This window comes from Cervus elaphus, chromosome 8 (genome assembly GCF_910594005.1).
Source record: "Cervus elaphus chromosome 8, mCerEla1.1, whole genome shotgun sequence".
Classification (NCBI taxonomy): Eukaryota; Metazoa; Chordata; class Mammalia; order Artiodactyla; family Cervidae; genus Cervus; species Cervus elaphus.
In genome coordinates, this window is record NC_057822.1 from 2,824,174 (window position 1) to 2,850,693 (window position 26,520).

A 26,520-nucleotide genomic window follows, 5' to 3' on the forward strand; every position below is an offset into this window, starting at 1 on the left:
GTGGGTAGCCTGTCCCTTCTCCAGGGGATCTTCCCGACCCACGAATTGAACCAGGGTCTCCTGCATTGCAGGTGGATTCTTTACCAGCTGAGCTACCAGGGGAAGCCTGATAACTGTAGCTTATGTAATAAAGTGAAGTGAAGTGAAGTCGCTCAGTTGTGTCCGACTCTTTGTAACCCCATGGACTGTAGCCCCCCAGACTCCTCGGCCCATGGGATTTTCCAGGTATGAATACTGGAGTGGGTTGCCATTTCCTTCTCCAGGGGATCTTCCCAACCCAGGGATCAAACCCAGGTCTCCCGCATTGTAGGCAGACGCTTTACCGTCTGAGCTACCAGGTAAGCCCTATGTAATAAGCTCCTATCAAAAAAAAGGCAAGTTATAAGGGACTTCCCTGGTGATCCAATGGCTAAGACTCTGTGCTCCCAATGCAAGGGGCCTGGTGTTTGATTCCTGGTCAGGGAACTAGATCCCACACGCTGCAACTAAGAGAAAGGCAAAATGACTGGCGACTTAAAGTTATAGACTGTAGGCAAAATAAACATTGGAAAAAGGCTAGCAAAAATTATTTGGGTTGCAGAAACGTTTAACTCTATAAATTGTTTTAGAGAACCACCCCTAATCACAACTTCGCAACTGAACAACATCTCCTAATTTATGACAATCAAACTGTATTAACTGTACATTAGCCTGCTCACCAAATTTCTTTGCTACAGATGGGAGAAGGGGGGCAGCTATCACCACTCTTAAAGTGCTATTAAATTAAAAGGCTGTATAATTTTAAGAGGGTCAGTGGGGCATAATACATGATTTTTTAAACCCTTTTGCCAAAGAAAACTACCAAAATTTTAAAAAACTCTTACTGATCCTGAATGTTCTAACTGCAATTCATGTTTCCCAATCACTGACTCCTGACCAGAGTCAAAGACGAAGGAGAAATTAGAGCAAAAGCCACAGACCATTCTACACAATTCCCAACAGAGACTGAGGATCACTGAATACTACTCAGTGGCAAAATTTTACACCAAAAGATCATGTATGTTGACCACACTAATAAACACAATGAGGAACTTACTTACTTTTTTTTTTTTGCATTTTTATAAAACTTGATTAAAAATAGTATTTCAAACTGTACAGTCACCAGAAGTACAGAGTTATCAAAAATGCACACACTTCACTTGGCATCTCCAGCACCTTCAGCTTTCTGTGCCTGGTCTGTTTTGGCATCTCCATTTTCTGCAGGGTTATTCCCATCCTTGCCAGCATCAGCTTTCTCCTTTTTCCCTTTGGGTACCTTCTCTCCCTTCTTTGCAGGGGCCTTTTTAGGCTTGGGCTCTGGCTTTGGAGGAGCAGGTTTAGCAGATAACCTTGCAGATCTTCTCTGTGGTTCGTCCTTCACCTTGGCTTTATCTCCTTTAGCATCCCCTTCAGCCTTTCTCTTGGGCATGGTGGCTGCGGCGGTGGGACGTAGGCGCTGGACACGGGGATGCAGTGGCGTGCTGGCTTTAAGTCGGTCCAGGGGTCGCTCTCGCCTCTTCTTCCGGAACTTACTTCCTTAACTCAAACATTGCAAGTACCTCTCTCCTGACAGGGCTCTCTGTACATTTCATTCTTCACAGTAGAGAAAAACTCCATCAGTCCCCAAATCCACTGACGGAAAATGCTTAGGCCGTCTTCAGTTTGCAGCAGAGACGACAGCCCAGCCAGTCAACAAGGCTACATCCACAAGATGCCCGTGTCCCACCCCTACCCTTTCCTCCCCTCATTTAGAGACAAGATTTAACCTCGAGGAGATGGTGAAGGGCAGGGAAGCCGGGTATGCTGCAGTCCATGGGATCCCACAGAGTCGGACACAACTGAGCGACTGAACAACAATTAGGGTGGGGGGAAACAGATGGCTCTCGGGATACACACAGAAAAAGAGGAAGACAAGAAAACAGGTCAGGCAGGAATTCCCCCGCGGTCCAACGTTAGGACTTGCACTTCCACTGCTGGCAGCACGGAAGAAAGAGAGGAACGAAGAAGGAAAGGAAGGGAGAAAGAAGGAAAGAAACACCAGAGAATTCAAAGGAAGCAGTTTCCAAAAGCCACAGGCAGAGGCTCAGTGTAGCTGGTCGGAAGCAAGTGCTGCCTGAAGATTAAGAAAGGTTGAGATCTAAGGAAACTGAGATTTGATCATGCCATTAGCATCAGCTATTTTAAATGCTTTTCAGTATCTTTCAGTAACATAGTTATGATTAAAGCCAAAATATAAGGAATTTTATGGAAAAGCAGATAATTCCCCTCTCATCAGCTGCTTCTTTCAGATTCTGGCACACACGTGAAACTAGAATCTAGCAGACTGACTGGGCTACTATGTAAGCGGAGCAGGCGTCAGGGCAGCAACGAAGGATGCAGCTTGTACACATTTATACAGGCAGGCAAAATCCCAGCCAGGCTTCCTCAAAACTAGGGCAGATTTTTTTTTTTTTAATTTGTACTTATCCCCATCTCCCAGGTCACTTTAAACAAAATACACCTTGAGTCAGGATGCACAGATGCCTGTTTTTTTCTGAAGATACTCAGATGTTCATTCGTTCATTAAAATCACATTTCACAGGACTTCCCCAGTGATCCAGTGGTTAAGATTTCAGTTTGCAATGCAGGGGACACGGGTTCAATCCTAGTTAGGAAACTAAGATCCCATATCCCGAGGGGCAACGAAGCCTGCGAGCTGCAACTACTGAGCCCCCAGGCCACAACTAGAGAATCCGTGAGCCGCAAGGAAAGATCCCCCATAACCCAACAAGCATCCTGGGTATTGTAATCAAGACCCAAGGCAGCCAGGTAAATAAATGCTAAATAATAATAAAGTAAAATTATTTTCCTTTCTCTTCCTTCTCTACCACCAGCATGTGACCACAGAAAGAAAAAAATTTGTTTTTTCTATAACACAACTCTTACATGATCAAACTGGCAAGTTTCCCAATTAAAACACGGCACCCGCTCCATTCCAGCACAGCGCTCTGTCCCCTCCGAGGGAGCAGTGGCCTCAATGTGACGTTCCAAAGCCACAAAGAAGGACCTGAACAGTGTCACTCGTCACTCACTTTATTCGGACACTTAAACGTACCTCTCTCCCGACAGGGCTCTCTGTACATTTCATTCTTCACAGTAGAGAAAAACTCCATCAGTCCCCAAACCCACCGACAGGGGAAATTTTTAGGCCATCTTCAATTTGCAGCAGAGACAACAGTGCAGCCAGGCAACAAGGCCACATCCCCGAGACGCCTGGGTCCCACCCCTACCCTTTCCGCCCCTTGTTTAGAGACAAGATTTAAAAGCTGCTGATTTTAAAAGAAGTATAGTAACCCACACATTAACGCATAACCAAACATAAATAATGAGGTTTCTTAAACAAGGACAACTTTTTCCAACTGGGTTATAAGATGATCAGGTCAGCCTGAGGGTGAAATGAGAGGTTGAAAGAGACTGTAAAATGGGCAGATTTGCCTTCCTCCCTTAAAATCCCTTCAAGGTGAAGACACTTCAGTAGTTCTGAAAAGGCCTCAGCTCTGACACATTTTAGAAGAGCTTCAACAACAACTGACAAAGAAAGATACTACTATGCACCTGGTTTTCGATAAACTGAATCTAAGGCCAGCTGGCCCATTCATGAATGGGAACATGAAATGAGAGGCTTAGTTAAGAGAAATTTTGACACAAATATAGATTTCTTGACCCACAGTTACTTTGGAAAGAAGCCATGAGAGGCTGGATCGGTTCTCAAACCTCAGCTAAGTGTGGCTCTTCTTTCTCCCCAGTGTAAAACAGCAAACGCACCTATAAGGTAGAGTTATCGGTAAGAGTTCCTTCTGACTTTGGAAGCAAGGAGAAGGCTTTCCAGATACACCTGGGAGACAGGAGGCAAACCGACATCAATTTAAGCAGGCCTCACGGAAGAGGTCTGCTGGAGGTCTTATCAAGCAGTGACATCGGTGGACAGGCACAGAAGGGGATGACGGCAGCCTTGGGGCTCAGGGCAAAGTCCGTCAGGACGCTCTGCGGTCTCGGCTGACCGAGTCCAGCCTCTGTCCGCCCCTGAAGACTCCTCAGCAGACGCATCCCCAGAGCAGTCTCCACGGGAGTCCGTCTTCCTCCCACAGCGCTCAGCTGAGGTGAGCGCCTCACGCATGTCCCCCCCAACCCGGTACTGCCGCTGGAGCTTGGCGCCCGACCCTCGCTCCCCTCGGCCCTCTGCTCTCTGGCAGGGGGGTCTCAGGCCTTTATCGCCAGGCGCGGTTCAGGAGTTTGACCTGCGCCAGCCTCTTCGTGATCATGGTGGCGAAGACCAGGCCAAAGAGAACGCTGCTGATGAGCACGTAGTCATAGTCATCCTTCAGGACGTCGAACTGTTTGGACGGGTAGACACGAGTCTGGTAAATGTCCAAACCGTACGCCACGACCTGGAGGGCAGAGGGAGCGAGAGACCCGTGAGAAAGGCGCTGAGGGCCTGCCACGGCCGCAGACTCCGGTCGGAAAGGAGACAGGCTCCTCAGTCATTTTCCCAAGAGGGAAGCACACAGCAGGTGTCACACAGGGCGGCTGTGGATGGACGAGGGGGCACAGGCTGGGCCGGGGGCTCTACTCACCAGACAAGTGGACTCCAGGCCCGAGGGAGCTGTGTAGATACCTCGCATTCGAGAAACTGTCTGGTTATAGTTGATGAACCGCTCTGCGTGGATCTGCACGTCTGGAGAATACGGGATCAGGTTCTCCTCTCTGCAAAAACATCAGCCAGGATCGCGTTCAGAGCTGCGGTAAAGGGATCCCCCGGCTGCCCTGAGCCCTGGGCCGTTTCCAGGCCACAGATCAGCCTCAGCTCTTCCTCTGAGGCCTCCATGCGCCAGGGGGCTGAACTCTGAGCAGCTGAGTGTTAGGAAGGACTGCAAGGAAGGAAGCTGTGTGGAGAGTAAGACCTGGAGTCCTGCCTTGTTCTGAACGTAGAAAAACACAGGCAACCGGTATCTCACATGAAAGGAAGCAAGGGCCATCTTAAAACCAAAACACTGAGCCAGGAGGCCGATCCCAGCTCTTCACTCCAGACTGGCTCAGTCCACAGCCGCAGCCTCCCTCACTCCGAACCATATTCCTCCCTCCCCTACACGCAAGGACATACCTACTGCCTCCTCACCCTGCCCACAGTTCCTCACAGCCCTGGGGAAGGAAACTCGGGACAGAGGCACGAAAACACACAGAGATGATGGCCAGAAATTTAAAAATGGATACTCTCAGTAACGAGCTACCGTCCTCCCCACATGACCTGGACCTGGTCACCTCCCTCCGCTCATTTCCCAGTGTGCCCACCGCTGGCTGCTCCAGCCGCAGTGGCCTCCAACCCTCCCTATAACTCGTCAAACATGACTTCAGGGCATCTGCAATGGGGTTTCCTCCGCCTGGAAGGTTCTCCCTCAGACATCCACAAGGCCAGCTTCTCGCTTCCTTCAAGTCCTTCCTCGAATGTCACCTTTTCAGGGGCTTTCCCAGGCCACCCTCTCAAATCCTACCACCCCTCCTAGCCCCCGCCCCTTTTATAAGAGTTTTTTCTCCTTAACATTTACAAGCATCTAGCATTATTTCACTTGTTTATCTTATTTATTGTCCATCTCGCCTCCCCGACTAGAATGGAAGCTCCATGAGGGCAGAGTTGTTCACGGCCATGTCCACAGCACAGCAGACAGAGGACCAAACATCATCAACAGGCAGAGTTCATTAACGTCGCAGCCTTCGGCGCGTCCCACAAGAGCCTACCTGCTTTGTTCTGTTGGGATCTCAGGGCGGCGAGGATCCAGCAAGGCCTTAGGGAGGGAAAGGATCGCTCCGGAAGGCAGCCCAACTGCACAGAGACAAGTCAACAGAAGTGAGTGTTCACGTGGACCCGATCCTAGATTAGGGCTACTTACAAAAATGTCCTTATCACAGAAATCAAAATACAGTTTAAAACCAAAATACAGGTCAATGAGTTGCCCTTCAATGGTCAAAGACAATAATCTTAATACACATGGGTCTGTAGGAAGATTCTCACTTTTGAAGACACTAGTTGCTTCACATATCATCCTGAGACATCAGAAAATAAAGTTCTAGAATCAAGAACTAGGGAATGATGAAAGAGAAAAGAGTGTAGGCAGTTGGATCTCTGCATCCCCCATCCTGTCCCGCAGTAGCACCCGCCCAGCTCAGCAGGGCTCCTCGCTGTTGCCAAAGCGAGCATGTGCGCTAGGGCAGCAGGGAGGCTGGTGCAGGATGGGGGCGGGAGGGTGGGGGTGGGGGGAGAGGGGGACATGGGGGAGGGGATGGGGGGAGGAGATGGGAAGGGCCTGGCAACATGAGGTCCCGCAGGATCGTGTGTTTCAGGAACAGTGGGAATTAAACGGGGGAACCGCTAAGAGGGCCATCTTCCTCGCTTCTGAGGGTAAAACAGTGGTGCAGAGGGTCTGTCAAAGCTCAGAGCTCCAAACGTCTTTGGTAGAAACAACTGGACGGAGCAGCCTGTTTTGCAGGCACTGAGTCCTGAATCTGAACTACACAAAGGTGAGACCCTACACCTCGCCAGTCTCTGCAGCCATCTGCACAGGCCACCTGTGAGGGCCGCCGTCAGGGCGCAACGTTCTGGGCAAGGGGCAAACAGCAGAGGCGCCGTGAAAACGGCCCATCAGAACCGAGGGCGAGGGGGGGCGTGTCCGCTCTGTCACGGACCGCAAGCCCCACTGGGGAACGTTTTCTGCTGAAACAAAGCCCTCCTCTCGGATCCCAGCTCCGCCCCCAGCAAGGCTGCCGAGGGCGCGGCGCACGCACCGAGCAGGTGGCGGCTGGTGATGCCCCGCTCTGTGATGGTGGCCTCCATGGCGCTGATGGCGGATGGGAAGATGTAGGACTGCCCCAGGACCTGGGGCAGCTGCGGGCGGTCCAGGGAGCTAAAGGCCGTGGCGTTGTACTGCTCCGTGCCCTCGTAGAGCTCCAGCGCCGTGACCTCGTTGCGCCGGGCCTTGGTGTTCCAGTACTGGTACTGCGGGGAGAGGAGGGGACACTGCTCAGGGCCCGGCTGCTGGCGGGGCTGGAAGGGGAACTGACATGCAGAGGCACGTCCGTGGAGGAAAAAGCCACCAGCACGCAGCTTTCCTCCTCCTGCTGAGCTGGGCTTCCCTGGCGGCTCAGCTGGTGAAGAATCTGCCTACAAGGCGGGAGAACTGGGTTCAGTCCTGAGGTTGGGAAGATCCCCTAGAGAAGCAAAAGGCTACCCACTCCAGTATTCTGGCCTGGAGAATTCCATCGACTGTAGTCTATGGGGCTGGAAAGAGTCAGACACGACTGAGTGACCATCACTTTCACTGAATTCACTAACCTTCAGGGTAGCTGCATCTGGACTATCCAGGTGCACTCCAAGAAAAAATGAATTGGCAAGTGTCTGACAAGTCAGAAGGCTAACAGCTAACACCTGAGTGCTTTCTACATGCCAGGCGCTCTTCTAAACTCGACCAGAGCAGGTGACTGCCGTTACCCCTCTGATACGACACAGGCAGCTTAAGTAACTAGTTCGAGGTTATACAGTCAGAAAATGGAAGAGCACGATCAAATCTAGGCGTCCCAGCCCCCTACCCAGCACCCTCTGCTGCCAGCCAGGGGCTCTGAATTCTATGAAAACACCAAGCAGCGACTGGTTTCCCGAACAAGACGTCAGGAGAGGACGTAGCTGCAGGAGGCCGGCCGAGTCCCCCGAGGCTGCGTCAGGCCCAGGTCACCCGCCCGCCTTACCACCACCCAGTTCTCCGAGTGCACGATGTGGACAGGGCCCTTGGCCTTCCTCTGCACGGAGGCGTGGATGATGCGCCCCGTGACACCGTCCACGAGGAAGATGCCAATGAAGGTGCGCTCGTGGTGAACATCCGTGCTCTCCGTCACCACGGCCAACAGGTTGGGGTTCAGGCTCTGGGAAGATGGAGAGAAAAGCTCCTTCAGAACCACAGTGGCGCTCCGTGAGTGGCACCCCACTGTGAGCCCGGGGCAGGGAGGGGCACAGAGCCCTCCGGCTGGCAGAGGAAGCAGCTTTTCTGGGTGGAAGAACTTCCTATTCAGGGGTCATCATCATTGTGCTTGTTCAGTGTCCACTGGGGGCTGGAAGCCATGCCAGGCACTTGGCCGCCATCATTTCATTGACTCTCATAAACATCCTTGCAAACAGAAGTTACCATCTACACTTCACAGATGAAACGTCTTAAAGTAGTTAAGCAACTCGCTCAAGTCACAAACAAACAGTCACTCAAGACACAACCCAAGCTGGCCCACTTCCTGATGGAAGGACACTGGTCCAGCAACTTGACGTCTCTCCACCAGGGCCCTGCAACTACCACAGCAATGGAGAGGTCTCAGCTCTCATCTAACTTGACCAACTAGACCAGGCAGCATGGGTGATCACTCCCTTCCTAAGACGCCTTCACCCCCTGGCGTCCAGGATGCCCAGGCCCCATCTGTCCTCTGCCTCAGTGGCCGCTCCTTCTCAGTCCCCTCTGCAGGTCTGTCCTCCACTCCCCAGTCTCCAGATGTTTCCATCTGTCCACGCTCTCCTGGTGATCTCAGCCAGTCTGACGGTTTCCGGACTGTAGGGGCTGGCAGCGCCCACGTTTACACGTCAAAGCCAGGCCTCCCCCTGAACTCCAGACCCAACTAATGGACCGCTGTGTCAGAATCACTTCTCAGACGTCTCAAGGCAAACTCGACACGCCCCAAGCCAAGCTCCTGGTCTACGCCTGCCAAAACCTGCTCCCCTCTAGGCCTCACCTCCTCCTACAACTCCGTCTCTGCTCTGCCAGTGGCTATAACTCATGCTCATCACCGTAAGGATTACGTTCCCTCACAGGATGGTTCTGCTGCTGACGAGTCACCTCTCCATCTCCCACTCAGGAGGATGCTGGATCACAGATGGAGTTTCTGATGGACCGACTAAGGCTTATGCCCAGAAAGGTCTACCAGCACGACCACTAGTCCTAACAGATGATGCTGCTGGGCAGTGGCCATGTGCCGGCACTGGGTGGTACCCCGTGTGATCATCACCACAACCGGGGGGGGCACACATCAGGCCCGTCTCACAGACAGAAAGTTAAGGCTCAGAGGGATTAAGAAACGCGCAGAAAGCGCCCCCTCCGCCGACCGCAGAGCCGGAGCCCCAGCCCGGCCCCTCCGCGTACCTTGTAGAGCACGCTGCGGTCCCCCATCACGCGGCCCTGCGAGTGCACGTGCTCACTGCTGCGCTTGCCCTTCACCTGGACGATGCGCTGCACCTCCGGGGGGATGGTCAGCTCCCAGCTCAGCTCAGTGGTGAGGTCCTGGGGTGGGGCCAAAGAGAAGGAACCGGCACTGATCATCAGGAAGGTACCCTTAGGCCCACGACAGCTGCAGCAAGACCCATCCTGTAGTTCAGCGGGCGCCTCTGTGCAGGAGGGGACAGGGATCAGAGGTCCTAGAGAAGCATCAATAAGGATCTAGTCTGGGAAGAGGTTTTGGAACTCCTGGTTCAAGTAAGAAAACCAGTGAGGCCTGGAGTGCAATGGCTGCGAACAGCAGCCTCCTGGGCAGTTGGAGGCACCTGTTGCTTGTCTGGGCTGCCCAAGGGGACCTGGGAGACAGTCCTCTCCAGGGGGACATGTGTCTGACCCCATGCTGTCCCCAGTCCAAGGTTCCAAACAGCACAGCGCGGTGCCTTTGGAGAGCCCCAGGGCGCAGCGGTCAGCCAAGCCATGGAGTCCATCTGCACCAGCTGCAGAACAAGGGGCATGTGGCTGAGACCCAATGCAGAGCCAAGTTCAAGTTCCCTGGCTGCCAGCAGATCCACATCTCCAAGAAGTACAGCTTTACTAAGTGTGATGCAGTGAACCTGAAGGCCTCGCGGCTGGAAAGCAGCTCCTCCAGCATGGCTGTGGGGCCAAACGCAACCCTAACCTGTGGCCCTCTGCATACGGGGCGGGCCCTGCACCCATGGGGACCTCAGAGCCACCCCTCCTCACTCACGTCTGCCAATAAAGCCTACTTTCTGTCAAACAAACAAACAAAAAAAGAAATACTAGAGCCAGTGTGAAAGAAGCGGAACAGTCAGTAGTATCCCACTGTTTATCTGAGTAAGACTAATTCAAAGAAAATTCACCACTTATTACTAACATCTAAGGTCCCTACACGGAGCCGGCAGAGAACCACTAAGCTGGCAGGGACCTCAGAATGTGACAAGAAATGCTCTTTACTGTCATGAGAAACCAATAAGCCTGTATGGTTAAATGCATTATTACACCTCCACACATGGAACTGCATGGAGCCCTAAGTGATGGGGGGCGGGCAGTGACTAGAGGGGCCTCCCGATCTGACTGCTGTGTGCACAGCCGCAGTCCTGTGAGGGGCCCCTGAGCAGTAACCGCAGGGCTCTGCACTCTTCTCAGGGCTGTTTTAATCAGATGTGGGTTTAACAAAAGGAGGAGGTAGAAACACATCAAGTGAACACAGCAGATGTCCTACTGATTGAATGTGGCTCAATTCCAGCTCAGGTAAGATGTACACACGCCGCGCCGGCCCACGCGGACCGCGCGGTCGTCTCCCCAGCAGTGGGCACGGCAGCGGGACGCGGAAGGCGTGCGGGCCACTGACGCACCTTCCAGCCAGGGAAGTCGCTGGCGATGGGGCTGAAAGAGCCCTTCACGGTTTGCTCACGCAACTCTGTACCAATGCAACCTCTCACTGTGAGAATGTATTCACATGGCACTTCTTTTAAAAGATTTTTTTAGTGATAATAATCTTTATTAAAAAAATAAGGCTCCAATGAAAACATTTCACAGACTCCTATGAAAACATCAGAGTTCACTAAAACCCTCCCAGAGAGCAAGGTCATCAGGGAGCCCCGGGGGCCACAGCCTGGAAGCCCACCCCCGCTGGCTCCCTCTGGAGCTCTGCCTCCTTTGTCTCCCCTCGACTGTCTTTAGGATGACACCTCAGGGCTCCACTGGTCCATGACACCCGCACCCTGGGTCACACCCCCTACCCACGAAGAACTCTTTCAAGGTCTCTTTTTCATCAACTTAGAAGAACAGTGTTTCTTCACCCACCGGGTAAAGAGCACGCTTTCTGGACAGACCATCACTATGCTGTTTATGCTGAAGGTTAGCTGTTACAAAACGCTGGGAAAGGACACTATGTTTTTTAAACAACAGCAGGTGAAACCTATGTGGCATGTACTGTGTGCCAGGCACTTCTTCATGTGACTTACACATATTAACTCTCCAGTGCATCACAAAAACTCTCTGACATGGTATTATTACCGTTTTGTCTTACAGACAAGAAAACAGAAGACCAGACGGAAGTCATCTGCCCGAGGACGCAAAGTGAACAAGTGATACAGCCAGGCTTCCTGCACGGGCAGCCAGGTCCAAGGTCTGAGCCTCTCCAAAAGGCTTACAGACAGGATGGCAGGACCCGCTGGAGAGGACACATCTCAGATCAGCCCTCGACACGGCCCTGCTCTCGGGGCCAAGGCCAGCCCTTGTGAAGCTCAGAGCAGGACTTCAGAGCCAGCGTGAATCAGTATTTGCAAGAGCTAGACTCAAGTATGTCAGGACAGGAGCAAGTTGATCCCAATTCTAGAAGTAAAATTCAAAACTCACATTCGATTAAGAGTGGATCAATAACACCACCTTCGTACAGAAAACGCTATTGTTCACTCACCATTCCCACCTCCCACCCTAAGGATAGCGAAAACACTCCTTCTCCTGCTGCAGGAGAGGCACGTGGAGTGAAAGCTCCACAGGGGCCGAGACCCTGTCTGTCGTGCCCGGCTCCTTCCACGGCAGCAGCGACCAGGCCTGCTCCACAAACACGAGAATGATGGCCTTGGACAGCACGATGATGCTCATCTATGCTTACACCACCACGGCCAGCATAATTCACTCCTGTTACCTACACCCCTCCCACCACGGGTCCTAGCAGGACGCCATTGCCCACCTTCCGGAGCCGATATCCGCACAGCCGCCCCTGATCCGCGTCCACCAAGTAGAAGAAGATGGAAGGGGCAAGCTCATGGAGCTGCCGCAAGACATTCCGAGTGGCTGGAAAGGCTGTGACCTGGAAAACCCCAGAGAAAAGTTACAGGGGGACTTGGTGGTCCAGTAGCTAAGACTCCGCGTTCCCAGTGCAGGGGGCCCTGGACTGAGCCCTGGTCAAGGAACTAAATCCCACAACTGAAGATCCTGTGTGCTGAAACCAAGATCGAAAATCCTGCAAGCCGCAACTAAGGTTCAGCCGAATAAATCAAACAAATGTTTGGCTTTAAAAAAAAAGTTAAAGGAAAAGGAACCCCTAAGCATGGATTCTCCAGACTTTCACTGTTTCCCATCAAAAAGGGCCTTAAGAATAAAACAAATCTTAAAGGGATTAAAGCCTGCTGAATTCAATCAGGGCTTAAACTGAGTTCTCTTAAGAGACCCAGTTTTCACAAACGCAGAAAGAGCCATCGCGCTGCTTAGAGCAGCCCTTCAAGCCCCAACGCGTGCTGACTGCAGACAGCGCCCACCTGGGGCCCACGAGCTGCGGTGTGAGCGCCCTGCCCGCTCCCCCACCACCACCGACGAGGGGTCCTGCAGCCTCTGCAGACGCATACCTTGTACTCGTCGTCTATCAGCAACAGCACCTTGGCGTAGTCCTGATCCATGATGGGCAGCAGCAGAGACTGCAAGACGGGGCGCTTCAGCATGGGGGGCGCCACCTGGCTCCACTTCCCAAAAATGGGGTTGAAGACATAGAGCGAGCTCATTCCCGTCTCCTGAAATGGGCACGCAGCGGTCAGCTTCCGACAGGAAGAGACTGCAAGTCCTAAGGAACTGGGGACCTGACTCAGCCACAGAGGATCCTTCGTCTTTCCCCGCCTTGTGGAAAACAGAGCTTTGGCTGAAGGTGAACGCGTCTGAAGGCCGATGTGCCAAAAGGGTAAAAGTGTAACTGCCTCTAGCCCAAAGCCAAGAATGGGTCACACTGAGGAACAGATGAAATGTCTACCTGGCCCCCTTTCCGATGACGGCAGAATGTATGTGCAAAAAGCCATCTGCTCCCTGGGAGACAGAGGCATGAACAGCTGGTGTCCTGCCCTCCACCACCGGGAAAGGAGCAAGCCGCCCTCTAGGTACCGACAGCCTCCTGAGTCTGGGAGAAACAGGGCTGGCTTACTAGGGACCTGGTGACATCACACCTACGCTATAGTCACTTCTTCATCAGCCACTCCCACCCCCGGGGGGGAGGGGGCTCCATTCAGGCAAAAAACTGGAAGAAAACATAGCTCTAAGCCCTGACTCTCTGCCTGTACTCTCAGAGAATCCCAAAGGCCCAAATGAAGTTACGAAACACAAAACCTCACCCACCGGGCTCAGAGGCGCGACGGAGGCTCACCTTGTCCTTCAGCAGGAGGGTGCACTGGGGCGGGTGGGGGAAGTGGGCAGTCGTCCTCTGGACCATCAGCTTAAAGGAGGAGTCTGGCTTGACGTTCGGGAGATACTGTTTCCACAGGATGGTGCCGGAGCTGCTCTCGATGCCAAAAAGCTGCAAGATAAACACCGGGCTCACTACCAGAAAGGCTGACCCAGAACTATGTCTGTCCTTGAAAACCAGAACTGGCTCCAGCTCCCGTCCCGGGCTTCCTGTCCCCCTCCCGGGGCCTCTGAAGGGCTCACCTTGCCCGAGGCCGTCACCATCACCATCATCTTCTGGAGGTTGAATTCATCCCTGGCCAAAGTGTCAATGTTGATCTCATTCTTGATCTGGCTCCGGGGCTTCCGAGCATCGTAAAACACTTTCCAGAGGTGGGAGGTCCAGGCCTGCAGCAGGATGAGCTGGGAGGACAGGCGCTTCAGGAACATGCCCAGCAGGCCGTCTGGTGTCAAGGAAAAGGGACCACGGCTGAGGCTCTCTCCTCGGCGGACTGGGGCTTTCCAGAGAGGGGGCACCTGCTCCCCCTAAGGAGGGCTCTCTCCCTCTCCTCCGGAGCACTCGAGTCATCCACACCCCAGGCCACGAGCCCAAGGAGCAGTCCTATGTCCGATGCCAACAGTCTCACACCCAGGCACAGCCGTGCGGGAACTTCAAAGACCTACTCACAGGGCTCTCAGCACGCCGCCCGCCTGCAGTCTCGGGACAGGAGACTAGGAGGGCAGGGGGCAGCCATGCAGGGTGCAGCTGTGCCACAAGCGTCTCCACCACAAGCCCGCATCCACAACGGCCAGCGGAAGGCCTCCGGGCACCGTGCAGAGCCGGACGAGGGCGGGGCATGGGGGCGCCATGACAGAGCCGGATGAGGGCAGGGCGTGGGGGTGCCGGGGTGCACGTGTGTGCGTCATCAACAGGCACTTCCGCTTCTCACGGCGTCAGGCCTACGTTGTCAGTTGCTCAACCTGCTCCCAAGAGACCTCCCTGCAGCCTGCTCCCAGGGTTCCCTTTCACTCCGTCCCTTCCTCCGTCTAGGAGACTACCACCCTCAGATCTCCTCTGGACACGAGACCGGTCACCGCGGCAAGGCAGCACGGTAAGAAGCAAAGCCTCTGAGTCTGCAGGTCGGGATTCACATCCCAGGTGCACTGCTTACAGGCCAGGTGGCCTTGGAGAAGGAAACGACAACCCTCTCCAGTACTCGTGCCTGGGAAATCCCACGGACAGAGGAGACTGGCGGGCTGCAGCCCATGGGGTCACAGAGAGTCGGACACGACTTGAGAAACGTCCTTCACCCTGCAGCCTCCAGCTCCCCGTCTGTAAAAGGGCACAGCACCCACTGGGCTGCTGCCACGACCAGACCTCGTGAGGGACACGTGGGACCTCCCCGGGGCGGGTGCAGAGCGCTCACGGGAAAAGGGCCGGGCCTTTCCTCGGCCAACATCCATCAACCCCGGCTCAAGGGAGAGAAGTGGCAAGCACACGGGGCGAGTCACAGGCAGGCAGTCCGCGCACGCGGCACACACCGCACCGAGCAAGCCCAGGTCAACAAACGACGGCCTGGAAGCCAGCCGTGTGAGCAGGCAGCGAGCAACAAGGCAGCAGAGGCGGGCTTTACCTTGGATGGCTGGATCCCGGCAGCGGAAGTAAACAGTAAAGGCACATTAATCCTCGGCTTGAGAACACCCGCGGTGCCTAGCAGGGTGGCTGGCCCCGAGCAGGCTCCTAGCAAACACCAGCTGGCTGGCCGGGCGGATGGACGCGGGGGCAGGGGGCAGGACAGACCCAAGGGAGAGTGAAGCAAGTTCACTGGGTGCTGGGACCACGGCCAGGTTTGGAGGGCAAGGGCCTATTCCCGCAGAACCTGGCGAACCCAGCTAGTCTCTCTGGAAAGGTGGGACTCCTGCCTTGGGGACAACAGGTGTATAGGGCCTGACACGGTGCTTGGCAGATTTCAGGTCCTCAAACAAGCAGCTATGACGATGCTACGTTAAGACTCTTTTTCACTGGGATCTCTCCCTAGAAAGAGTCACAAGTCACTCCTTTCGGAGAGGAGTGGTTCCATAAGCCACCAGGGCACAAACGCACTGGCAATGGGGCAGAGAGCTGGTTCAGAACAGACCGGCAAAGCGGCCACACCCGGAAGCCAGGGGTGCGGGCCACAGGATTGCCGGCGGTCCCAGAGCCCCCCACCAGCAGCTCTGCTTCCCGGCCCCCCCGTTCCTACCTGCCTTCTTGCCAAACTCCCCTTCCAGCTCCGCCTGCGCCCCAGTTAGCGGCAGGTCCACCATCTCCAGGCACACCACCTCGGCCAGGGACTCCTCGCGGCTCCACAGCACCACCCTCCCTGCTGCAGAAGCCAAGGTCACCCGAGTCAGCCCGCCTCCGCCGTCCCCTGAACGGGCCCTTCTCGGAGGCTCTCGGGCCAAAAAGAGACATGGCGGAGCCGGGGGCTGGGGTCAGGAGGTGAAGTGAGGAGCGTTCTGTCTCCCGCCCACGAGTGCTAAGGAATTATTCAAAGACAGGTCCCTAGGTAGAGCTCTGGGAAAACAGGCAGGATACACTGCACTTGAACCCTTCCTGGAAGTCTGGCCACAGCCCCAGATGAAGGTCTGAATGCAACTCACGGGCAGGCCCACAGACAGGGGCTGAATGGGGCCCACTCACCCAGCTGCTGCAGGAAAAGCAGCAAGTGATCCTGTGTCTGCACCAAGGCCCGGTAGCCCACAGAGTCATCCTTCTTCAAGAAGACCTGGATGTACAGCTGTGAACCAAACAGTCAAGAGCCCTGCAGTCGGCAGGAGTCCAGACGCCTCTCAGAGCCCAGACCCCAAGATTCAAAGCATGAGGAGAGGTCAGAGGCCAGGTCACGGCATCCCTGCGTGTCCAAACCACACAGCGTTTCCTGGACTCCGCTTACAGACACCGTGCATCCTAAGGAGCTGACAGCAACAGTGCAGGCAGCCAGCCCGGGTCCTCTCTACGGAGGAGCCTGAGACCGTCTCGGCCACACGAGCATTCACTGTGCACCGATCACACCCCACAAAGTCAGCAGGAGGCCCGGAGTGGACTTTCCATTTTGGAGACTAAGCAGCAGCCGCCCAGGGAGGCTGAGGAGCACCACTGAACGTGCAGAGAGGCAAGGCTGGGCGGCGGCGGCGTCTTCAGTCTCACCAGGCACGGCCTCCTCGTTTACGAGGCTAGGGCAGTGGTAATCAGAAGGCTACCAGGAGGATTTTTTTTTTATATTTATTTGCCTGCACCCCATCTTAGCTGTGGGACTTGGGACCTTTGTTGCCACAAGTGAGATCTTTAGTTGTGGCATGTGGGACCTAGTTCCCTGACCAGGGATCTAACCCAAGTCCCCTGCATTGGGAGTGCAGAGACTTAACCGCTGGACCATCAGGGAAGTCCCTCATCAGGAGGATTGAACCCATCAGTGAGTAAGTGAAAACCTTAGCATGGAGCCCAGCACACTGACAGCTTGGCTTAAATGGCACTTCTTTTACTGGTATTTACAGGCGTTTCTGGCAAGCTAGTGGCTCAGGCAGAACTACAGTCCACGTCTGGGACCTGTGGTGCGGAGCCGAGCCCAAGGAAAGAAAGCCCCAGGCTGAGAAGCCCCCAGGCCCCGACCTACCCGCTCCGGCCGAGTGCCGTTCTGTTCCAGGCTGAAGGTGATTGCGGTGTCGAGCAGCCGCCGGCCCGTCTCCGCTAAGTAGAGGTTGATGGTGTAGGTCTGGTTGAAGCAAGCCAGCGAGTCCTAGGGCACAGACCACAAGGTTCAACTACAAGAGTCCCGCAAAGCAAAGTCCCCGAGCAGTCCAAGAACCTGGGTGGGGCTGGGGGGGCGGGCAACATCCTGGAGAAGGACCCGGGGCCAGAGAGCAAAGCTAAATCCTAAGGCAGAAATAAGGAGCGTGAGTGAGTGAGTAAAATTACAGCCACCACACTCACTCCAGAAAAGCAAGGAGCGTGGGGAGGCTTCTCGAGGAGTTACTGGTGAGACCGGAGGCAGGGAACACACACCCCACCTTGGGAAAAGCCGAGGAGACGGAAGCCACGACAGAAACGCGTGCCTCCGGCCAGCGCCCCACACTCTGCTTCAGGGCAGCGCTCAGACTAACCCTCAACTCCGCCAGCGGGGACCCCACAAGACATGAGGAGACGGAGGCCCAGAGGAGAACGCACTTAAGAACAGATTCTAGGAATTCTACTTTCTAATCGCCCAATTGGAAAAGATCAAGAGAAGCACGGTTTAATTCACAAAACTTAGAAAACCCCATCTGAGGCTGGGGCCTCGAGGAGACCGGCTCCCAGCCTGGACCGATCCTCCAGCTTCACGGCGGGGGGCCTGCCCCACCCATGGATAGGTCCAGCACTGCCCAAGACCACACCCTACCTGGGGACCAGACTTCTCCGAAAAGCCCCCAGGTGACCCATCTTCAGAAACGCTAGGCTTCTGCTATGGAAACGAGAAAGAGAAAATACAGCCAAAGGGTCACCTCCCAGTCACCAAAACGAAGCTTCCACCTCCAGGTCTTCTCAGTCCTTGGGAGAGGGCAAATCCCACCCACACACCCCACGCAACCCGGAACAGTCCCAGATGACTGTGAGGGCGTCCCATTCCTGGGCACAAAGGGGAACAGCCTCCTGCTCCCCCCACCCCTGCCCCGGTTCAAAGTGACCAGGTGAACATGCCCAGGCTTTTGGTTCTCAGGGCTTCCAGCAAAGATAAAGGAAAGAAAACCCTGGGACCTCCCTGGCATTCCAGCGGTTAAGATTCAGTGCTTCTACAGCAAGGGGCATGAGTTCAACCCCTAGTCAGGGAACTAAGATCCCGCATGTGGCCAAGCGCTGTTATTTCCCAACACTCACCGCCTCATTCCGACAGGTCATGACTGCAGCCACTGTCTTCTCTCCAGTGGTGGCGAAGCTCACCAGGGCAGCCTGCGGGTAAAGTCAGGTGCCAGTCCCTAAACAGGGCCTGTCCTAGCCTGCAGTCGTAGGGTCGCCTCCACCAGAACTCATGGCCTTGAGTTAAAAACGTTCCCAGGTTTGGAGCATGATGGCCAGAGCACTGAGGGCAGAGGAAGCCCCACTGCACCCACGGCTGAGCCAGGCCCTGCCGGACCTCCAGGACAGGCAAGCTCAGTGCAGCTCTCCGCATCTACAGGAAGTTCTAATTAACGTGCCCACTCTCCCGTGCATTCAGGAAGGTACCAGTTTTACTCCAAAAATCCTCTGTAACTCTCAAAAGAACAAAGTATTCCATTTCTACTCTAAGGCTAACCCCTCTCAAAACACTCATGGAAAGAGGCCTTCTGTCTTGAATAAGTATCTCCAAATTCAAAGGCAGGGATTTCCAGCATCCAGGCCTCAGCTAGACCCGCCTGAATCCTAGGGCGCCACGCTGCCTGCGGTTACCTGCGGGAAGTTTTTGAGCAGACTCAGGATGCCGTGGTGGTAGTGCAGCAGCGCATAGTGGCTTGGGGACAACTGCAGGAAGAACTGCGCCCGAGACAGATCCACCGGGCTGGGCTGTGTGGGCAGGATCCGGGGTTGGAACCCACTTGCGAATTCTAGGTCGAGAGACTGGGAGACGAGAAGGAAGAAGCTGAGGGCCCGGAGAGGGCGGGGGACGGACTGTCCCAGGCTGGCGGCCTCTGTCCCACTTTGCCAGTGAAAGTACCGAGGCTTCGGCACGGGGCTCCGGAAGCTCTCGTTCAGGCTCTCCAAGGGGGAGAGTGGCCCGTCTGCCCTCATTCCAGTTCCGCCAGAGGTCTGACCTCAAAGGGGCTGCCTGGGAGAAAGGCTTTTCCCAGCGGCCAAGGCAGCACCTCAGGCCGGGGAAGCAGCTCTAGCCTCTCACCTGCAGCGGGATCTGCCTCAGCTCCCACTCCGTCTCCAGGGCCAAGGTCTGCACGGACCGTGAGCTCGGGTCGGGGCACACCAGGACAGCCTCGCCCACCACACCGCAGGCCCCGGTGAGACTCCGCAGCCAGGGGGTCGAGACCCTGACCTACACGGAAGACGAGAGGACAGCAGGCTCCTGGGGACGCTCACATTTCCGTCTCAGCTCACCAGCCCGTCACCACCAGATCCCAGGGGAGGGGCTCGGCTCAGAGGGTCTTCCTGGGGGGCTGTGAAGGAGTCCTTCCCGTCCCTCCCAGCCTCCGAGAGCTCCACAGCTGGAGAAGATCGGGCTCTGCCTTCTGGTGGTTTGAACACTAAACCAGGCCGCCCTTTTCAATACTGGACGCTTTTCTCTCGTCCTGGTGAAGTCCGGCTGCAGTTCACTCTCAGCGCTCAGTTCTGAGCACTGAGCACAGAAATGGCCACTTCCTCCCTGCCCCAGTGTCTCAGGTGCAGCAGGGCAGCCGCGGCCACAGTGCCAGCAAGGCTGGGAGCCGCAGGCAGCGATACTTGACCCTTCCGATTAGCATCTCTCTACTGCGTTTGTCACACGCGGTTTCACATTACCACCTTCAGTATCACCTTGTAAGATAATACAGGCAATGAACAGATCTATGCAGTTTTTTTTTAGCCACCCCAAGAGAGCACCATGTGCAAATGTGTGGGCTCTAAATAAATGCCTGATGAGCAGAAGGCAGCCTTCAAGTGCCCAGCATCAGGGACCCTGAGTGGCTTTTGCATTCACCCGGCTTTTGCACTCCAGTGCAAAGAAGGGCTGTACCTGCTCCCCTCCGCAATTCACGAGTCTCCTCCAGCCAGACTGTACCTGCTGAACGATCTCTCCATCTTCCACGTTAAACTTGACAATGTTCACATGGCTGAAGGGAACGACTCCGAGGGCCCACACGACCCCCGAGCCGTAGGAATACACCATCTGGTAGTGGATGCTGTCACTGAGAGAGGGAAGGAAGAGCAGGGAGCCATAGCTTTAACCACAGGACGGGACCACCCTCAGGGGTCCAACACCCGGCCAGCGGTGGCCAGGGACTGGGCCAGCGGTCACAAACTAGCCGTCTCAGATGGGTATTGTTTGGCTCAGTTTTTTTTTTAATTTGAATTTGTTGTCAACATTTAGAACTGAGATTCAGCATGTAACAGTGAGATTTCTAGTTTTTCTTAAAAAAGTTAAGATGTGGTAATGCTAGGCCTGACTACACAGGGCACCGTCATCTGAGTCAGGCTGCCCCCTTGAGGCGGGCCAGGCACACTGCGGCTCCCAACACTCCCCACCAGGCCTGCCCTGCACATGGAGGCTGCGCACTCGGCCCCTCCCTGACAAGGCGAGCTGAGTGAATGAGCCACTCCCCTCGCTTGACTGGCTCTGGGGCCCAGGTGGAGCGTCTTCGCCTCAGCAGAGAGGACTCCAGGGCAGCCACAGCCTTGGAGCTCAGGCCTAGCGGCCAGTGAGCCCTGGACCCTGCACAGGATTCAAACACTTGACTCTCGAGGAGGAAGACGGGCTGGTACAGAGCAGGAAGAGGTGGCCACCACCTGGGGGGAGGCAGCCTTACCTCTCGGGGAGGTGTTCCACCCACTTCAGGTGCCCACTGGAGAGGTGATGGAGGGCAAGCGTGGTCTTCTTCAGGACTGCAACGTACCTCACCGCCTCCTGCAGGCCGACCGGCCCGAGGGCCTGGAAACTGAGGACAGGCATGGGGTGAGCGGCGCCCGAGCCTCCTGGGCCTCAGGCTGGACGAGCCGGGACACGACTATCACAGCTCGGTAGCTAACGAAACAGGCTTTGGGGTCAAACGCGTCCGGACCCGAATCTTGGCTCTGACTTGAAAGACTGTACCTTCGGCCACTCGACTATGCTGTCTCCGTGGACCTCCCTGACCTCCTAAGGGCTGTTCCTTTCTCTCCCTGGGACTTCACAGTAGCCAGGCCAACCCTCTACCGTAGCAGCCATCAGACAGTTGTCATCAGCAGGCTCCATGCCTGCCTCACCCAAACGACAATGGAGTTAGTTGATGATGGAAACTGTTTCACATTCACAAGTGGGTTCCCACTGCCTGGGGGCACCCCCAAGCCCTTACCTAATAAATTACTATCAGAAGATGTATAACCTAATGCAAGCAACTCCATCATTTAAACAACTTTAGCAAGATGTAGCTGAAACAGTAGCTCAAATGGCTTTTAAACATAAAATTAAAACACAGGAAGTTTTATACTCCATCCTCATACCCAGAATCTTTCCCTAGTAGCTCAGTTGGTAAAGAATCTGCCTGCAATGCAGGAGACCCAGGTTCAATGGGTCGGAAAGATCCCCTGGAAAAGAAAATGGCAACCCATTCCAGTATTCTTGCCTGGAGAATTCCATGGACAGAGGAGCCTGGCAGGCTACAGTCCATGTGATTGCAAAGAGTAGGACACGACTGTGTGACTAAGCTCCACTTTCACTTTCTCATACCTAGAACACTGCAAAGCTCTCATGTCGTGGTAAGATTAGGAAAAGCAATCGATACCAGAAATGAACACTGCACCCAGCATGGAACTCTGCCTCTAACAGGTACTCAATAAATGCTGAGTAAGCACGTGTCCCATAACCTCAAGACATCAAGAATGGACAGCTGATGCTCTCTGGCTCTTTGGTGCTTTCTCCCCCTGGGAAAAAAAGTCAAAAGGCCCAGAATTGCTGTCCACATAGAATGTGTGTTCCAGCGAAGCCTTTAACCAAACAAGGACGAAATTCAGCTTCTTTCCCTCTACCTGCCACTGTCCAGGGTAACCTCCCAATTCAGGCCCCCGATGTTCGTCTCCCAGGAGCGCATGATCCGGCCTCCATTGGACACAGTGATTGCATCTGGAAGAGAATAGATTACGTGAGATCATCTCCCAAACTGCTGCGCTGTCTGGAGCCTCCCAGGGCCTGTGACCAGTGGCCTCACCTCCCATGTACAAGTGCAGATAGAAACTGCACCTGTCCTTTCCTGCTGGGAACACCCCTACTCCCTTCCCTCCCAGACCCTGAACAAAGGAAGGCACCAAGGAAAGAGGAGAGGGCGCTGACGCCGTCACAGGGACAAGGCCAGGCTCCACCTACCCTGCCCGCAGAGCAGCATGGCGTCCACCACCCCTTCTGCCGAGCCCTTGTCAACATGGCGCCACACTGGGAGGCAGGAGAGCAAGACGTTACTGTGAGCTGCAGCCAGGCCCCCAGGGAGCGCGCGGGAGAGAGCCCGGGGAGCCTCTGCTTGCACACAAGTGTCCAGGGAAGGACTACCCTGGGTGGGCAGTGACCCACCCCCACTCCCTGGGTAACCAGGGGAGCCACGCTGTGCCGATCTGAGCTCACACTCTTCCCATCCCCACCCCACCCCACCCAATACAGAAACGGACAAAGACAAAATTCACAAAATCTCTACGACTCACAAGCAAAGCAGTGATTATAAACCACATTTCCATGATTTTAATGCCTAAAAACATCCACAAAGGCAATATAGATAATTGGAGGTGGGGGAGGGGGGAACATCCAAAGCTTTAGTGTAAAATCTTAATAGAAAAATGTGGTTTTTGCAGCAGTATCTTACTTAGGAACAGTCAGGACGCGGGCTGAGGAAATAAACTCAAAGGCCAGTTATAGGAATATATTAAATACTCAAAGATGGCAAAACTGAAAAATAAATAAATGATCCGAATCCAGTAAAAGAGACGTCTTTCGGCCATGTTGTCCCCAGGGGCGGGGTATCAGGCAGGCAGGCGTCTCCAGCCACAGGACATCCTGGACTCACCACAGGCAGCCACGCCATCCCCAGCTACCCGCCTACACAGTCCACTCACAGATCTCCCCTGTCCGAGAATTCAATGCTGCAATCACATTCTTCTCTGTGGCCACAACCAACTTCTTCGATCCAGGGGAAAATTCCAAGGAGGCAAATTTGAGCTTCCCAACATACTGCTGTCTCCTAAGGAAAGAGGCCAGGGAAATGGAAGGGGCCAATGCCATCGTTGCACAGGACACTTTGGAAAAAAGACAACTGCACAAATACAGGAAGTTATCACCATCACACCTGTTTTGGGATGCACGAGAAATGTTTGTTAATGAAGAGATCTGACCAAAACCAAGATTTCCAGGCAATGTACTCAGGAACAAAGGGAAGAAGAAGAGAAAATACACCCTAATACCTAATGTAACACTCTTCCTTCTAAATGCAAGCACGTATTTACTTTACCCAAAAGGGCACCTGGCCTAAATCCCACTAGAACAAAATTACAGTCTTCTCTGGACTCATTAATAGTGGGACCAGGGACTTCCCTGGTGGTCAAGTGGGTAAGACACTGTGCTCCCAATGTAGGCAATCTAGGTTTGATTCCTGGGCAGGAAACTAGATCCCACGTGCTGCAACTATTTTTTAATTTAAAAAAATTAAAAAAAAATAGTGGGACTAGACACTCATATTACACATGAGAGAAGAGACGTGAACCCTGTTGTCAATGAGCACACAAATCCAACTTTCCCTTTTATTTTCACTGACCTTTGGAGAAAAATTATACAAATATTCTAACAAAACTTGACAGATTTGAGTCAGGCCTTTGTTCTTTGCAGCCTGTTCTAACCCACACGGTGCTCAGGATGCATCTGACTCATTACTCATACTTTTCTTGGAATATATCCCATCACTTTCAACACTCTTATCTCTGCATAAAGGGAATGCAATGAGCTTCCCCGGCACACTACCAAGTACAAAAGAGGTGAGCTGCATATTGCTGTTTACGAATGCAGCTTCTAGCAAATTAAACACATAACATTTATACAGAATTTCCCTTGTTACACTGTCTGGTCTAACTTTTTACAAAAGAAGAAACTATACCAGTATAGAGTGACAGGTTTATATGACATCTGACAGTTTCCATCTGTATTTTAACCTACTTAAATCTCACTGTAATCACTGAACACTTTATGAAGTACAGAGGGCAAATACTATTACTCTCATTCTAGAGGTGAGAACACCAAAGTCCACTGACATCAACAAACTGCTGTTAGAACTAGGATGCAAAATTAAGTCTAAATCTAAATCTAATCTAATCTTCTAAGTCTAAATCCCATGCTCTCTTTTAAAATGCTGATATCTTTTATCTGGACTATGAAAGTAATGCCTGCTTATTGAAGAAAACACGAAAAATACACAAAAGTATAAAATAGAAAACAAAAATGCCTAAAATACCATCATCCATAAACTTTTTTCAGCAATAAACATTTAACATTTTGGTGTATTTCTGTTTACTTTTCAATTTATAAACTGCATATACCTAGGATTCTGCTAAATTGGATGACATGTTGTACATGTGTAACATATACAACACGGGTTTGAACTGAGCAGATCCACTTACGCGCTGGTTGTTTTCTTTCTTTTCTTGGTGGCACCTTGAGGCTTGAGGGGTCTTAGTTTCTCAACTGGGGATCAAACCTGGGGCCCCCGCACTGTAAACATGGGGTCCAGCAGGGAATTGCCTACGCTGGTTGTTTTCTACAGTCAATTCTGCAGCGCTACACAACCCATGGTTGGTTGACTCTGTGGGTGTGGAACTGCAGGCGCAGACGGCTTACTATAGGTTACACTCGATTTTCTACTGCACAGAGGGTCTGCATCCCTAACCCCTGCATTGTCCAAGAGTCAACTGTATATATTATATTGTGAGCATCTGCCCACATCATTAAAAATGAGACTTATGGGAATTCTCCGTAAGTTCAGTGCTTAGGACTCACATGCAGGGGGCATGAGTTTGATCCCTGGTCAGGGAACTAAGATCCCAAAAGCCACAGCACTCCCCGCAACCCACCAAAAGAAAAAAAAAACCACATGACTTATGCTGCATTTGTCCCACTGCTTTATATCATGTACTTATATATCTGCCCCCTCACCAGCCTGAGTTCCTTTCCATCTCTGCATCCACAGCACCTAGAACGACCATTGTGCCAACAAGAAGCACTCAACAAACATGGGAATCCATTTGATAAGAAAAGACTTCACAGAGGAGCTAGGCTTTGAAAGTGTTCCCTGACTAGCAATAATTGGTAACATACTGATTGTACTCAATGAGCCAGTCACTGCGCTGAGTAATTTAAAAGAATTGCCTTATTCATTCTTGCAGCTACTGTGGGAGGTAATGGCCTGTCAGTAAACTCAATTACAGATCAAGAAACCGAGGCACAGAGTGGGTTAAGTCATTTTCCTGAGATCACACAATGCTTAAGTGGCAAACTGACATTTCAAGCAAAAGTAAGCCCATTCCCTGGCCTCATTAAGGATGGGGTGGGTGGCTGGCTGGGTGAGTGAGTGGGTGAGTGAATGAACAAAAGTGCTGAATGAATGAACGAATGAAGAGAGAGTGAGTGAGCCAGTCAGTGAAGGAAAGAATGAATGAATGGCGCCTCCTGGCTGGTGTCTTGGGCGGCCCTGTTCTGAGCCCAAGGCAGAGTTGGGCTGGAAGGGTGGGGAAAGAGGATCTTCGCTGAAGGCGGTCGACGTCGGACACCCAGCAAATCCAACAGCTGACAGTCACAGAAACGCGGCCGGGCGGGGAGGAGAAGCGTGACCTCTGACCAGAGCCTCAAGCAAGCCCGGATGGCAGAGCCCGCTACTGGCTCGCGACCCGTACAGCCGCACCAGGACTGGCTCAGAAGAGCCCCCAATTCTCGCTTTAACGCTCTGCCGCGGCCACCTTAGAACTCTTTCGAAATTTTTGAACGAGGGGATCTCACATTTCATTTTGCCCTGGGCCCCGCAAGTTATGCAGCCGGCCCTGCTGCAAGGTAAAGCCCTCCTCCTTTTAAACAGAAGAACAGGTACTGGGACAATAGTTCCCGAACAGGAACTGTCCCTCGTCCCCCGCCCCGTACGCACCAATCAAACTTGCCCACTTGGTCTTCGTAGACCGCGGCCGCAGGGATAAGCAAGGCAGCCCAGAGCCACAGCCAGGAAGCCGCGGCCGCCGCCATGATGGGAGCTCGGGCCCGCCCGCCGCCGGCCCGGCATGCACCGCGCCGCGAGCCTCGCCTCCGCGGAACCATAGAGTTGCGCTCACAGGATGGCGGGGGGGGGGGGGGGGGGGGTCCTCGGT

General features: G+C 53.6%; 2 protein-coding genes, 1 non-coding gene and 1 pseudogene across 12 annotated transcripts; 1 reads left to right on the forward strand and 3 right to left on the reverse strand.

The window, feature by feature from the left end:
* Positions 1-1,078: 1,078 nt before the first annotated feature.
* Positions 1,079-2,926, reverse strand: LOC122698260 (non-histone chromosomal protein HMG-17-like). Its single transcript, XM_043909000.1, has one exon. It carries the CDS (start codon positions 1,445-1,447, stop codon positions 1,175-1,177), a length of 273 nt encoding a protein of 90 aa, XP_043764935.1. The 5' UTR covers positions 1,448-2,926; the 3' UTR covers positions 1,079-1,174.
* A 146-nt stretch (positions 2,927-3,072) lies between these two features.
* On the reverse strand, positions 3,073-26,455 carry EMC1 (ER membrane protein complex subunit 1). 10 transcript variants are annotated; one of them, XM_043908986.1, is made up of 24 exons: positions 26,304-26,455; positions 23,239-23,363; positions 22,502-22,567; positions 22,168-22,261; positions 20,970-21,098; positions 20,225-20,351; positions 19,355-19,504; positions 18,910-19,077; positions 18,361-18,432; positions 17,885-17,944; positions 17,123-17,245; positions 16,150-16,246; positions 15,710-15,832; positions 15,101-15,109; positions 13,731-13,930; positions 13,450-13,599; positions 12,668-12,829; positions 12,013-12,132; positions 9,222-9,359; positions 7,792-7,965; positions 6,835-7,045; positions 5,791-5,875; positions 4,632-4,761; positions 3,073-4,445 (listed from the first exon to the last, which is right to left on the reverse strand). In XM_043908986.1, exons 1-24 carry the CDS (start codon positions 26,396-26,398, stop codon positions 4,266-4,268), a joined length of 2,988 nt encoding a protein of 995 aa, XP_043764921.1. In that variant the 5' UTR covers positions 26,399-26,455; the 3' UTR covers positions 3,073-4,265. The 10 variants fall into 10 exon arrangements, with proteins under 10 accessions (XP_043764921.1, XP_043764916.1, XP_043764917.1 ...); XM_043908981.1 differs by having other exon boundaries at positions 12,581-12,829; XM_043908982.1 differs by having other exon boundaries at positions 12,581-12,829; positions 15,710-15,829; positions 17,885-17,947.
* Positions 9,546-9,662, forward strand: LOC122698992 (annotated as a pseudogene).
* Positions 19,762-19,896, reverse strand: LOC122699005. The gene has a single exon (XR_006342499.1). It is a non-coding gene; the product is annotated as a small nucleolar RNA SNORA43 (small nucleolar RNA).
* Positions 26,456-26,520: the final 65 nt, after the last annotated feature.